At 35.5% G+C, this 14,160-nt stretch overlaps 1 protein-coding gene across 1 annotated transcript in view; it reads right to left on the bottom strand.

The window, feature by feature from the left end:
* Nucleotides 1–207: 207 nt before the first annotated feature.
* The window catches only part of stab2 (stabilin 2), a 40,429-nt gene continuing 26,476 nt past the window's right edge, over nt 208–14,160 (bottom strand). The window contains exons 52-68 of the mRNA XM_073838040.1: nt 14,001–14,090; nt 13,760–13,906; nt 13,529–13,588; nt 12,102–12,225; nt 10,298–10,447; nt 10,107–10,211; nt 9,889–9,996; nt 9,611–9,804; nt 9,380–9,521; nt 8,303–8,436; nt 8,041–8,206; nt 7,857–7,963; nt 7,449–7,565; nt 3,376–3,525; nt 3,042–3,290; nt 1,467–1,574; nt 208–626 (exon numbers count right to left, since the gene is read on the bottom strand). Of these exons, the coding sequence (XP_073694141.1) occupies nt 567–626; nt 1,467–1,574; nt 3,042–3,290; nt 3,376–3,525; nt 7,449–7,565; nt 7,857–7,963; nt 8,041–8,206; nt 8,303–8,436; nt 9,380–9,521; nt 9,611–9,804; nt 9,889–9,996; nt 10,107–10,211; nt 10,298–10,447; nt 12,102–12,225; nt 13,529–13,588; nt 13,760–13,906; nt 14,001–14,090 (2,211 nt within the window). The 3' untranslated portion in view covers nt 208–566. The remainder of the gene's footprint in view (nt 627–1,466; nt 1,575–3,041; nt 3,291–3,375; nt 3,526–7,448; nt 7,566–7,856; nt 7,964–8,040; nt 8,207–8,302; nt 8,437–9,379; nt 9,522–9,610; nt 9,805–9,888; nt 9,997–10,106; nt 10,212–10,297; nt 10,448–12,101; nt 12,226–13,528; nt 13,589–13,759; nt 13,907–14,000; nt 14,091–14,160) is intronic.

The raw sequence follows: 14,160 nt of genomic DNA, 5'->3' as shown, positions 1-14,160 counted from the left end.
TTAAATTTCATGATTCTTATAGTTTTTTTAATTCAGAGTGCACAACGTTTGTCCAAAATGAAAACTGAACACAAAATTGTCACATACGCCATCGCTTTTTACCATTTTGTTTAACGGAAAATGATTTTCAGGTGCATGTACTTTAAGGTGCTTTGGATAATTAAGCATGTGTCAAAGACTGCAACTCCAAAAGACTTTTGCACAGCCTTCACAGTTTTTTCTTCATTTAATTAGTGCTTTGAGCAGGGCAGTTATTTAAAACATTGTATGATGGACGTTTATTAAAGCCTGCGGTACAACAGAATTTAGAGACTGCTGGTAACAAGTTCAAAACATTTACACATTCAAATAATCTCTCATCCCAAAACAAAAACATGCATACACAACCTCAGTAGATTCAGACTGATTTCTCAGTCTCTAACGTTAGTGTTCCACTGTCCCATCACTGTGACATGGAGTTCACAGAGTCCTCTTGTGTTCTCAAGGAGAACCGCAGCAGAATGTCCCACTGCTCTGCTACAGAGAGGATTCAAAGAATTCCGTAGCTTACGCTTGACGTGCAGATTTCAGCTGTCCTGGAGGAGGTCATAGGATCCACTGGAAATCACTTGATGCTTGTCTTCTTCCTTTACCAGAAGACAAAACAGATTCTTTTTAAAGGAGAAGTTCACTTGCAGAACAAAAATGTACAGATAATTTACTCGGCCCCTTGTCATCCAAGATGTTCATGTCTTTCTTTCTTCAGTCGTAAAGAAATTGTTTTTTATTTCTCTCCATATACTGGACTACAGAATTTGAACTTCCAAAATGCAGTTTAAATGCAGCTTCAAAGGGCTCTAAAGCCGGTTCACTACAGTTAGGGTATGGCGAAAAATTAAAAACATTGCTGTTTTACCTTTTTTTGGAAAGGGCATTTGATCTTCTTTGCACTTTCACGTTGTAATCACTGGGTCAGTACTTCTGCAGCGATGTAGAAAATAAGATGGGCATTTTTCGACATACCCTAACTGTCATAAACCGGAATACACAGAGTTGATGCAGAGCTAGACAAGACGAGCATTTGAGTTTCAAGTATATAAATTGTCAATTTTTTTTTAGAAAATAAATGATCCTTTCACTAGATAAGACCCTTCTTCCTGGGCTGGGATCATTTTGAGCCTTTTGAAGCTGCATTTAAACTGCATTTTGGAAGTTCAAACTCACGGGCACCATAGAAGTCCACTATATGGAGAGAAATCCTAAAAAAACAGTTTCTTTACGACTGGAAAAGAAAGACATGAACATCTTGAAGAGACATTCATTTGAAGAAATATGATAGGGAAGGCTGGTGTACTGTCAAATGAGTCTTCTAAGACAAAAAATAAATAAACTTTCTTGCAATATTCTGGGAAGGTTAGTTTGAGGTTATTAAAAAACTATTAGAGAATGTTCTGTATAGGTTATTAGGTTTATTTAGAATCTCTTACGTTTGACTCGCTGACCGCTGGAGTTTGCTCTTTTGTGTCGGGTAAAGCATCATACACAGGATTACTGATGTTTGGACTGGTTTCTGGTGGGTTCACATCTTCATCCTCCTAACAATATAATAAAGTGATTATGTACAAACACACCACATATAGCCAGAAAAAAAACATATGTGACCCTGGACCACAAAACCAGTCATAAGGTTAAATTTTACAAAACTGAGATATATACATCATATGAAAGCTCAATAAATAAGCTTTCTATTGATGTATGGTTTGTTAGGATAGGACAATATTTGGCCGAGATACATCTATTTGAAAATCTGAAATCTAAGGGTGCAAAAAATCTAAATATTGAGAAAAACACCTTTAAAGTTGTCCAGATTAAGTTCTTAGCAATGCATATTACTAATCAAAAATTACATTTTGATATATTTACAGTAGGAATTTTACAAAAAATCTTCATGGAACATGATCTTTACTTAATTTCCTAATGATTTTTGACATAAAAGAAAAATCAATAATTTTGACCCATACAATGTATTTTTGGCTATTGCTACAAATATACCCCAGCGACTTAAGACTGGTTTTGTGGTCCAGGGTCACATATATGTAATAGATCTGTCAATCGATATTTAATTGCAATCAATCTAATACACAAAATAATTTCTGTAAGGGATTAGTTCACTTCCAAGATCTTATCTTCCAAGATGTTAATGTCTGTCTGTCTTCATTCGAAAAGAAATTAAGGTTTTTGAAAAAAACATTCCTGGATTTTTCTTCATTTAGTGGGGTTCAAGGGGTTGAAGGTCCAAATTGAAGTTTCAGTGCAGCTTCAAAGGGCTCTAGACGATCCCAGCCAAGAAATAAGGGTTTTATCTAGCGAACCGATCAGTCATTTTCTTAAAAAAAATATAACTATATATACTTTTTAACCACAAATGCTCATCTGCGATGCTCATGCGGGTCTTTACACATTACACAATCACATTGGAAAGGTCATGCGTGGTTAGTTCTTCATCTGGTTAAAAATGATAGGGTAGGGCGAAAAACTCCATCTCATTTTCTCCTCCAACTTCAAAATTGTCCCACGCTGTTTTACTTTTTTTGTATTTTTGTAGTGTTGAGCATGACCTTTCCAACGTGACTATGTAATGCATGAAGTCGAGCGAGTGCAAGACAAGCATTGGCGGTTACAATTATATTGACTTTTTTTTTTTTTTTGACAGATGGTTTCACTAGACAAGACCCTTCTTCCTCGGCTGGGATCGTGTTGAAACTGCGATTTGGGCCTTCAACTCATTGGCTCCCACTGAAGTCCACTATATGGAGAAACATCCTGGAATGTTTTCCTCAAAAACCTTAATTTCTTTTCGACTGAAGAAAGAAAGACACGAACATCTTGGATGACATGGGGGTGAGTAAACTATCAGGATTTTTTTATTCTGGAAGTGAACCAATCCTTTAAGCTTTCTGCCTAATTCTAAATAAATAATTGACAAATAGTTAACTTATTTATCCACTAATAGTGAATTTTGACAGCTCTGATATCAAAACGTGAACACAAACAAGGATTACCTTGAAATAATGGAACTGGAACGGCTTTGTTTTATGTGTGTAGAAATTGTATCCCACAAATCCAGCTGCTACGATGAGGATGATGAGCCCCAGGACGCCAATGCCCATTCCAGCCTTATGAGCCGGGTGAAAGGATGGAGGTGGAGGGGGAGGTGCTTTCAGTGGGCCCTGGAGAACATGGATGACCCCATTGGATGCCAAAATGTCTGAGTCTATGACATAACGGTCGTTGATGTATCCTGAGGAGGTCTGTGAAGGTGAGAGTTACGACAAACAGAGTTTATCCATGCGACTCAAATGATTTGACATAATGGAAGTAAGTTTGCATGCTCACCATTATTTGAGGGTTTTGGAGATCAGGCACACCGGTGATAGTCAGGCTGTGTCCCAGTCGTGTTCGGACATGAGTGATGTTAATAAGTGCCTGCAGTACTAAAGCCCTCCCATCCAGGAGATGGTGCTCAATGTCTCTGCCACTCAAAGTCTGTTGAACACATAAAAGGCTTTAACCAAGGAGGATGTGATTTAAACTGGGGATGTGCTGGAAGCGTGAATCCGTATTCAAAAAGGCATGAAAAATTAATAACACGTTCTACGGAGACACTAAATGGACATAGTTAGGCACTTGCTAGCGGTAGCCTGTTACATTACAGTACATAAAATTTCACTTACCACATAAACGAAGTAACATCTAATCTTGTAAAATCTACATTTAATCTTGTAATCTGTAGTATACACAGAGTACGTGTGATCGCGAATCTCGGAAGTGAAAGTAAAAAGCGAGCACGCATTCAAAATCGATTTTAATGCCCGCATATTAATAGCAGCTCCCTGGTGCACATAATTTATATACAGTATAATTACCCAATGATAAAATTGTGAGGGAAAGCATTGAAATGTTTTACTCCTATCTCGTATTTATTCCTTTCAAAGAGTCCATAGTACGCATCATTTAACCCCTTAAGCTCTGGCCACGCCCTAGGACCCACCGGTGGGTCCGCAGGGGGGTCATTGTATTATTTTAAAAAAATCTATTAATTGTTAAGCACAAAACTAGACATATATGGTATTTTTTGAAAGCTTAGAACCTCTGCTTTCTTGCGAATCCAATGATATTTGCATTAATTTTACATAAAAAAAAAAAATACAGTCTAAATTTGTTATTGCGCAACCTCCCCCCCCCCCTCGAGAAAATCAGACAAATAATGATGTTTCATATTTATGGCACACAAACTCACTAAAAATAGACAAGTCATATATCAAATGAAAGCTCTTACTCTCAGGAATATAAATATGTGCTTCACTTCACAGATTTTTCACATTACAGTAAAATATCGAAGAATAATTTCAAAAGAATCACGAAAACTGAAATGACTCCTGTGAACAAGCAAACTTTTGCATTATATTTCTGCACTAATAACTACATCTGTGCTCACATACTAGCCTAAAATCCTATATCAACTTTTAGCTTAGGTTGTTTTCTTCAAAATGAGACCATTTCTGTCAGTTTATTCCGAAGTATATGGGTAGGGCGCCCTTTGGTGTGTCTACTGCTTTCAGAAATTGAAAAAAAATTACTAATGCAAAAGCACAATCGGAGATTCTTATGCCTCCTTTCAGTCAAAGCTAAATAACTTTTGCTTGGAAGATGTTATCAACAAAATTCTTTTTTCTCGTGTTTCCTGCCACCTTGTGGAATCAAAAGAAACTTTCTGCTGGGAAATAGACCAAACAGGTCCTAAATTACAGACTTCTAAATATCAACTAAAATCTCTTCAGCTCTGGCCACTCCCTTGGACCCACCGACGGGTCCACGGGGGGGGGTCATCGTATAATTTTTTTTAAATCTATGAACTGTGAAGCACAAAACTAGACATATATGGTATTTTTTGAAAGCTTAGAACCTCTGCTTTCTTGCGAATCCCATGATATTTGCATTAATTTTACATAAAAAAAAAAAAATACAGTCTAAATTCGTTATTGCGCAACCTCCCCCCCCCCTCGAGAAAATCAGACAAATAATGATGTTTCATATTTATGGCACACAAACTCACTAAAAATAGACAAGTCATATATCAAATGAAAGCTCTTACTCTCAGGAATATAAATATGTGCTTCACTTCACAGATTTTTCACATTACAGTAAAATATCGAAGAATAATTTCAAAAGAAACACAAAAACTGAAATGACTCCTGTGAACAAGCAAACTTTTGCATCATATTTCTGCACTGATAACTACATCTGTGTTCACATACTAGACTAAAATCCTATATCAGCTTTTAGCTTAGGTTGTTTTCTTTAAAATGAGACCATTTCTGTCAGTTTATTCCGAAGTATATGGGTAGGGCGCCCTTTGGTGTGTCTACTGCTTTCAGAAATCAAAAATGAATAATGTAAAAGCACAATTGGAGATTCCTATGCCTCCTTTCAGTCAAAGCTAAATAACTTTTGCTTGGAAGATGTTATCAACAAAATTCTTTTTTCCTGTGTTTACTGCCACCTAGAGGAATCAAAAGAATCCTCCTAAAGGAACATAGACCTAACTGGTCCTTATTTACAGACTTCTAAATAACAACTAAATTAAAACAATAATAATTTTTCTTACTTTTTCTTTGTGTTTATGACAATATTGTAAAAATATGAAATCCAAAATATGCAATATTTTACCCATGTTTTAAAACACTGAATATTTCCTGTCAAATGAGACCATTTTTATCAATTTATTCCAAAGTATGTGGTTAGGGCGCTCTTTTAAGTTCAGGTGTGTCTACTGCATTCAGAAAAAAAAAAAAGAGAATTAAAGGAGACTCCAATGCCTCATTTCAGTCAAAGCTAAATAACTTTTGCTTGGAAGATGTTATCAACAAAATTCTTTTTTCCCGTGTTTACTGCCACCTAGTGGAATAAAATGAGACCTCTTGAAGGAACATAGACCAAACTTTTCCTAATTTACAGATATATACATAAAAAAAATAATAAAAAATATATATAAAAATCTGACTTTTTGACTGTGTTTATGACAATATTACAAACATATACAATACAAAATATGCAAAAATTTACTCATGTTTTAAAATTCAGAAAGTTTCCTGTCAAATGAGACCATTTTTATCAATTTATTCCAAAGTATGTGGTTAGGGCGCTCTCTTAAATTCTGGTGTGCCTAACTCTGAAAAAAATCCAAAATATGCTGCAGAGCTTAAGGGGTTAAAACTTTGGGGTCAGTACTACTTTTTTTTTTTTTTTTTTTTTTTTAAGAAATTAATACTCATAATTATTCATTTAGCAAGGATGCATTAAATAGATCAAAAAGTGACAAAGACCAAATTTCTATTTCAAATAAATGTTCTTTGTACTTAAAGAATCCTGACAAAAATTTTAATAAGAAAACTAAAGTTTTTTCAAATGAGTTGTTTAAATTGATATTTTACAGTATTGGCCTGGTAAAGATAAAGATTAAGATAATGGCCTGGTTTCACAGACAGGACTTAGGTTTCAATTAGGACATTTAAGTAATTTTTATAAAAATGCCTAGGAAAAAAACATTACTGGTGTCCATCTTCAGACAAAACAAAGATAATATGTGACCCTGGACCACAAAACCAGTCATAAGGTAAAATTTTACAAAACTGAGATGTATACATCATATGAAAGTTCAATAAATAAGCTTTCTATTGATGTATGGTTTGTTAGGATAGGACAATATTTGGCCGAGATACATCTATTTGAAAATCTGGAATCTGAGGGTGCAAAAAAATCTAAATACTGAGAAAATCACCTTTAAAGTTGTCCAAATTAAGTTCTTAACAATGCATATTACTAATCAAAAATTACATTTTGATATATTTATAGTAGGAATTTGACAAAAAATCTTCATGGAACATGATCTTAACTTAATATCCTAATGATTTTTGGCATAAAAGAAAAATCAATCATTTTGACCCATACAATGTATTTTTGGCTGTAGCTACAAATATACCCCAGCGACTTAAGACTTTTTTGTGGTTTTGTGGTCCAGGGTCACATATATCTTAAAAGATATATTTTAAGATCAGTCAGTGCAAGTTTTCTTCATTTGAAACAGCTCAGACTTGCAATTTAGTCTAGGGTTAGGCTGTCTGTGAAACCGGGGGATATTTTAATAACGTGCTTTGGCTTTAGCATAGTGACAGTATAAAAGCCACTATTTAATTCTGACAATAACATGTTGTCTTTATAATATCACATCAAATATTTTTTTCTCTTTAAAATATAATTATGAGATGAATTGCTTTTAAAATCTGTCCACTGTAGTGCAAGTCATGCATCAACGGGTTAATGTGAGAATAAAAGTGAAATGACATTTTACTTTTGATTTTTGTTGCCATTTTGTTTAAATTCAAAGTATGAAAGGATGTGGGAGTCACCTGATTGCTGAAGAGGCCATCATTGTCAGGTACAAAGAGAGTGGACTGGATAGTAATGTTACTTAGGCGATTCACAAACTCTTTTCCTGATGCTGAAGTCGAGTAATTCAGGATTTGCTAAAAAAAAAAAAAAAAAAAAAAGAGGAGTAATGTATCAACATCATAAAAGGTTCACCATGTTCATAAATAAATCACTTTAATGCTTTCCCTGTTGAAAAAAAACAGCATATGCTGGTTAGGTATGTTTTTTTAGCATGGGAGCTGGTTTGAGCTGGTTTAAGATGGTTATGAGTTGGAGCTAGTTGTTTAGGACCAGCTTAAACCAGCTTTAAAACATACCTAACCAGCAAATGCTGGTGTTATCAACAGAGTTAACAAAAAACAAATAATCAGACAAGCTGTACTCACAGACAGGAAGTTCGACAGGGTTGGTCTGCCTGAGAGAACCTGCAGCAAGTTTCCAGTACAGGAGTATCCGTCACCAATGTAGCCGATTTTACACTCACACTTCACATCTGAAACACACACAAACCGTCTAAACTCAAAACTGCTTGTATACACATCTTCACATATAGCCCATAAAGACTTCTACCTTTCACTCTATAGCAGAATGTGTCCCACATCTCACTCAGGTTAGTGCGGATGCCATAGTCCACAATCCCCACGTGTCCAAAGCCACATTTAGGGTTAGAGAAGCTCATGGGATACGCTACCCTTGCTTTGTCAAGCCAGCCTGCTGCACACAAGTTATAACCACCCTGCAGGACAAAGAGAAAAGACACCCAATAACATTCAGACATCAAGAGCTAATCGTATGGCAGCCAAATATTACTGTGTTATTGTAAGAGCGGCACCTGCTGGGCATAGGACAGCTGTGTGTAGGTAGCGATAGTGCCTCCAGCTTCTTTGCAGGCCTCCTGTGCCATTGTGTAGTTGAGTTTGTAGGTTCCCTTTGAGGTACGATGATGGAAAACCCCCAATATTTTATCTAAAAGAAGAAAAAAAATCATTAGACTAGTGAACTACGTACTTAGACAACATTTTAAGGCATCATAGGTTATTACAAAGCATACGACACTTTGTTTTGGCTGCTTTCTAAAGCAACATTGTCAAGAAAACTATCCCAGAATGGCTTGCGATGAGCAATATGACAAAAATTACATTACATTCAGTACTGATGAGGTATTACTATTATATTTTTTTTACACTTCAAATAATTCTAATTTGATTTCATTTTAAATAAATAAATTATGTACATGAATAATGTTTAATAATTCTTAAATGAGTTATTTAATTCTTACATTTATTTAATTTTTAAATAAATTGATTCCACTTTTATTTATAACAGGATATGCATTTTCATGGGGTTAAATGCAATTTTTTTTGTTGTAAGAGACAATAAAAACAACTTTGTGCAAAAACACTCTTTTCCTTAATTTTCAAAAGTCAACATATTTGCGACAGCTGATTGTAACATTTGATAAGTCAAACATGTCAGTCTCTGAACAACATGTAATTTATTTAAGCCATTCATAAAAAAAAATCATTTATCATTTTAAATATTTCATGCCGTACTGAAGAGTGATTATTATAATTATTTTTTAAATTTAAAATGAGTCTAATTTAATTAGATTTAAATAAAATAAAATGTAATTTAAATAAATTAAATTATACTATTTTTTTAGAATAAAAATGTATTAAATAAATTAATTGTACTTTTAAAAATCCCTTTTTTAAATTCCCTTTTAATTTAATTTTAATAACTTATTAACTTTAATTAAATAAAATTAAATTTAAATAAATTAGTAAAATAAATATAAGTATAATGGACTATGCAAAAACCATTTCAAACCCCTCCAGCACATTTTATAATACACAATATTTTTGGAGATTTTGAGCCATGCCAATAGTGGATATAAAAAAACACGTACCCTCGTAGTGCAAGTCCGTGCACTGAGCATCTGAATGGCACTGTCCATTATCCTGTAGACAGCGATTGACTGGCAACTGCTTCGCTTCACAGTCAATCCCATCTCCAATATAGTTGTCTTTACAGTCACACTTCCTCTTTCCCTGGAAACAAATGCACATTAAATATATTTCTGAATGTGTAAAGATCACATTCTGTTAAAAGAACTATAAAGAAAGAAATTTCTGCTTACAGCTCCAGTCATGGTGCAGATAGCGTGTTCGTGACACCCGCCGTTTTCACCATCAGCACAGGGGTCGACCGGTGTGCACACGAAGCCATCGCCAGAGTAACCTTTGAGACACGTGCAGGTCACCTTTTCACCCTTCTGGCTGCATTTAGCATCCTTAGAACAGCCGCCGTTCCAGTACTTGCACATATTGGCCGCTACATAAGAGGTAAGAGTGAGTGGACGATTTCTACTTTTGTTTAATTATCATTATTTTGCTATTGAGATCTTCAAGTATGTACCTGTGCAGGTGATACCATCTCCTTCATAGAAGGGTTTACAGACACAGGTGTTATTCTCCATACAGACGCCCTTCTCATGGCAAGCTGGATTGCAAACAGGACCATCGGCTGAAACATCAGAAACACACAAAATGGATTTACAGGTATAAAGCAATGCTTTGTCTTTTTCTAGTATTGTATATAAGCCAAAAACAAAAGAATAACCTGAAGGTCTGTACCTAGTTTGTTCTCACATCGCAAACCAGTCCAGCCTTCTTCACAAAAACATGAACCGGTACCTTTAGGACCCTCATCACATGACCCATGCTCTGTACAGTTGCAGGCTTAGGATAAGAAAACAAACCAAGTTTATAATTATATACAGTGTTATATAAATAATATATTTATTATTTTTTTGAAAAAGCCTTACCTTTGCATTCCGGTCCAAAATGGCCATCCACACACAGCTCACAGGCTACACCAGTGAATCCAGTATCGCAAGTGCAGGTGCCATTGCCTAAATGATCCTCGTCACACTTGCCATGGTTGCTGCAAGAAGATCCTGGACCCCCAGGACATGCTGGAGAACAGGAGAATGTTCTTATCAACTGGTTGTCTACATGCAGTAAATAAAATGTTTTTTTGATCCATTGCGGATTTGCCCACTGAAAAGAAATGATCAGTCTATAATTTTAATGGTAGGTTTATTTTAACAGTGAGAGACAAAATAACAACAACAAAATCCAGAAAAACGCATTTCAAAAAAGTTATACATTTATTTTCGTTTTAATGAGTGAAGTAAATATTTGATTCCCTATCGATCAGCAAGATTTTAGGCTCCCAGGTGTCTTTTATACAGGTAACATGATTAGATTAGGAGCACTCTCTAAAAGGAAGTGCTCCTAATCTCAGTTTGTTACCTGTATAAAAGTCACCTGTGCACAGAAGCAATCAATCGGATTCCAAACTCTTGACCAAGATCAAAGAGCCGTCTAAGGATGTCCTACACAAGGCTAGAATGGGCTACAAGACCATCGCCAAGCAGCTTGGTGAGAAGGTTAAAACAGCTGGTGCGATTATTTGCAAATAAAGAAACACAAAATAACTGTCAATCTCCCTCGGTCTGGGGCTCCATGCAAGATCTCACCTCGTGAAGTTTGATTCCGGTCATCACTGATCATAAGAACAGTGAGGAATCAGCCCAAAACTACATGGGAGGATCTTGTCAATGATCTCAAGGCAGTTGGGACCATAGTTTTCAAGAAAACAATTAGTAGCACACTACGCCGCAAAGGACTAAAATCCTGCAGCGCCCGCAAGGTCCCCCTGCTCAAGAAAGCACATGTACAGGCCCATCTGTAGTTTGCCAATGAACATCTCAATGATTCAGAGGAGAACTGGGTGAAAATGTTGTGGTCAGATGAGACCAAAATCAAGCTCTTTGGCATTAACTCAACTCGCCGTGTTTGGAGGAGGAGGAATGCTGCCCTTGACCCCAAGAGCACCATCCTCACCGTCAAACATGGAGGTGGAAATATTATTCTTTGGGGGTGTTTTTCTGCTAAGGGGACAGGACAACTGCACCGCATTAAAGGGACGGTGAGAACCTCCTTCCCTCGTTGAAAATGGGTCGTGGATGGGTATTCCAGCATAACAAAGATCCAAAAAACACGGCCAAGGCAACAAAGGAGTGGCTCAAGAAGAAGCACATTAAGGTCTTCAGACCTTAATCCCGTAGAAAAACTGTGGAGGGAGCTGAAGGTTCGAGTTGCCAAATGCCAGCCTAGAAACCTTAATGACTTGGAGAGGATTTGCAAAGAGGAGTGGGACAAAATCCCTCCTGAGATGTGTGCAAACCTGGTGGCCAACTACAAGAAACGTCTGACTTCTGATTGCCAAAAAGGGTTTTGCCACCAAGTACCAAGTCATGTTTTGCGAAGGGGTCAAATACTTATTTCACTCATTAAAATGCAAATCTATTTCAAACTTTTTTGAAATGCATTTTTCTGGAATTTTTGGTTGCTATTCTGTCTCTCACTGTTAAAATAAACCTAGCATTAAAATTATAGAATGATAATTTATTTGTCAGTGGGCAAACATACAAAATCAGCAGGGGATTAAATAATTATTTTCCCCACTGCACCTCTATTAAAATTTCAGGGTTTTTAGATGCAAAAAAAAATGGGGTCTATGTCAACAGTTTACTGTGAATAATACAGCGAGACACTGCTTACCAAGACAGTCCCTGCCGTAATACCCTGTACAGCACTTGGGCTTCCATATGACCACTGTACATATTGATTGACATCCATGATACCTAGACATCAGCGAATCCGGAAGGACACACTTTTGTTCGGACTAGATTGAAAACACAGCTGAATTAGTGTTTTGTCTTTAATACAGTATCCGTATCAGTATTAACTAGATATAAATTGGGCTTTTAGTCAAAGGCTGTCATACTAGGAGTCACTAAGTTACTAAATTATTCTCAGTGTTAAAGTTTGGTTTCTGTAAGATTTTGAAAATGTTTTTGAAGAAGTCTCTTATGCTTACAAAGGCTGCGTTTATTTGATGAAAAATACAGTAAAAGTGAAACAACATATTACAATTAAAATGAACTGCATTTTATTTTAATGTAAATTTTAAATGTAATTTATTCCTGTGATATCAATGCTGAATTTTCAAAAGACGTTACTCCAGTCTTCAATGTCACATGATTTTTCAGAGTTCTTTCTAATATGCTGATTTAGTGGTCAAGAAACATTATATGTGACCCTGGATCACAAAACCAGTCATAAGGGTCTTTTTTTTATTAATAATCATCTGAAAGCTTAATAATTAACAAAATAGTAATATAAAGTAATATAATATAATATAAAATATAATTAAGCTTTCCATTGATGTATGGTTTGTTATGATAGGATAGTATTTGGCCAAGATACAACTATTTGGAAAATCTGGAATATGAGGGCGCAAAAAAATCTAAATATTCAGAAAATCGCCTTTAAAGTAGTCCAAATAAAGTTCTTAGCAATGCGTATTACTAATCAAAAAGTTTTGATATATTTACGATAGCAAATTTACAAAATATCTTCATGGAACATGATCTTTACTTAATATCCTGATGATTTTTGGCATAAAAGAAAAATCAATCATTTTGACCCATACAATGTATTTTTGGCTATTGCTACAAAAATACCTATGCTACTTAAGACTGGTTTTGTAGTCCAGGGTCATATTATTATTGTTGATGTTGAAAACTGTTGAGCATCTTAATATGTTTGTGATTTTTTTTTCAGGATCCCTTGAAAAGAAAGTTCAAATGAACAATATTTACTTGATATAGAAATCTTTTGTAACATCAAATCATGGTTCATAACTGTAACAAAAAGGGGTAAGGGCTACTGGCTATTTAAAAACAAGGGATAAACCCTTTAGTATGTTCTGCTCCAACTTCCTATTTTAATAGTAAATGCATAAATGGAGGGGGGAAATGCACCACTATTTAATTTTACAATTTTAAAATAAACCCAGAGCATCTAAGTTGCAGACTAACTAGACGCCAAAGACGTGCAGACTAAATAGATGGCAAATTTTCAGACATATTTTTCTCCATTATTTAATAAAGTAAGGTTTGGCTTTGAAAGAGATTAAAAAGTACCTTTGGCTTGCTTCCAAGTGGGCAGTCCAAAATAGAACGACCACAATACCTGCAAGCCAACTATAACAACCGGAAAAAAAAAATTGACAATGTTTTTCAAGATACCAAAGGGAAGAAAGATACATTGATTTGATCAGATCACTTTAGCATTGATGCATATTGCACACTACATACTGTACACATCACACAATGTGCTACGCATACTTAGATGTAATAAGTGAAAATACTCACAGTGAAATCAATGGTGTGCTTATAGTCACAGCGCCCGCCAACACTCGGAGGATTCAGCAGACAGTCAATGCCATAAATCATGCCTCCATTGAAATCAATGTTTCTCTTTACAATCCGACAGCTTTTATGATTCACATAAAGCTCTCCCTGAGAGATAAATATGCATGGCATGCATAGTGATTAAAATAAAACAATGAATGACTCTCATGCACAAATATTTTTCTTCTCCAAAATTACTCACTATTTGCTCTTCGCCCATGCAGGTCACTGACAGATCCGAGCCCTGCTGAGACTTTAAAGTGCTGGCATGGATGAGCTCTGAGGGCAGGAGCTAATAAACACAATAATTTGCAATACATTTAAATTATGCATTAAGGAGTCAACACTGAAGTCTTGATCAC

The sequence above is a fragment of the Garra rufa genome, chromosome 4 (genome assembly GCF_049309525.1).
Source record: "Garra rufa chromosome 4, GarRuf1.0, whole genome shotgun sequence".
NCBI lineage: Eukaryota > Metazoa > Chordata > Actinopteri > Cypriniformes > Cyprinidae > Garra > Garra rufa.
This window is presented reverse-complemented; position numbering and strand designations above follow the sequence as displayed.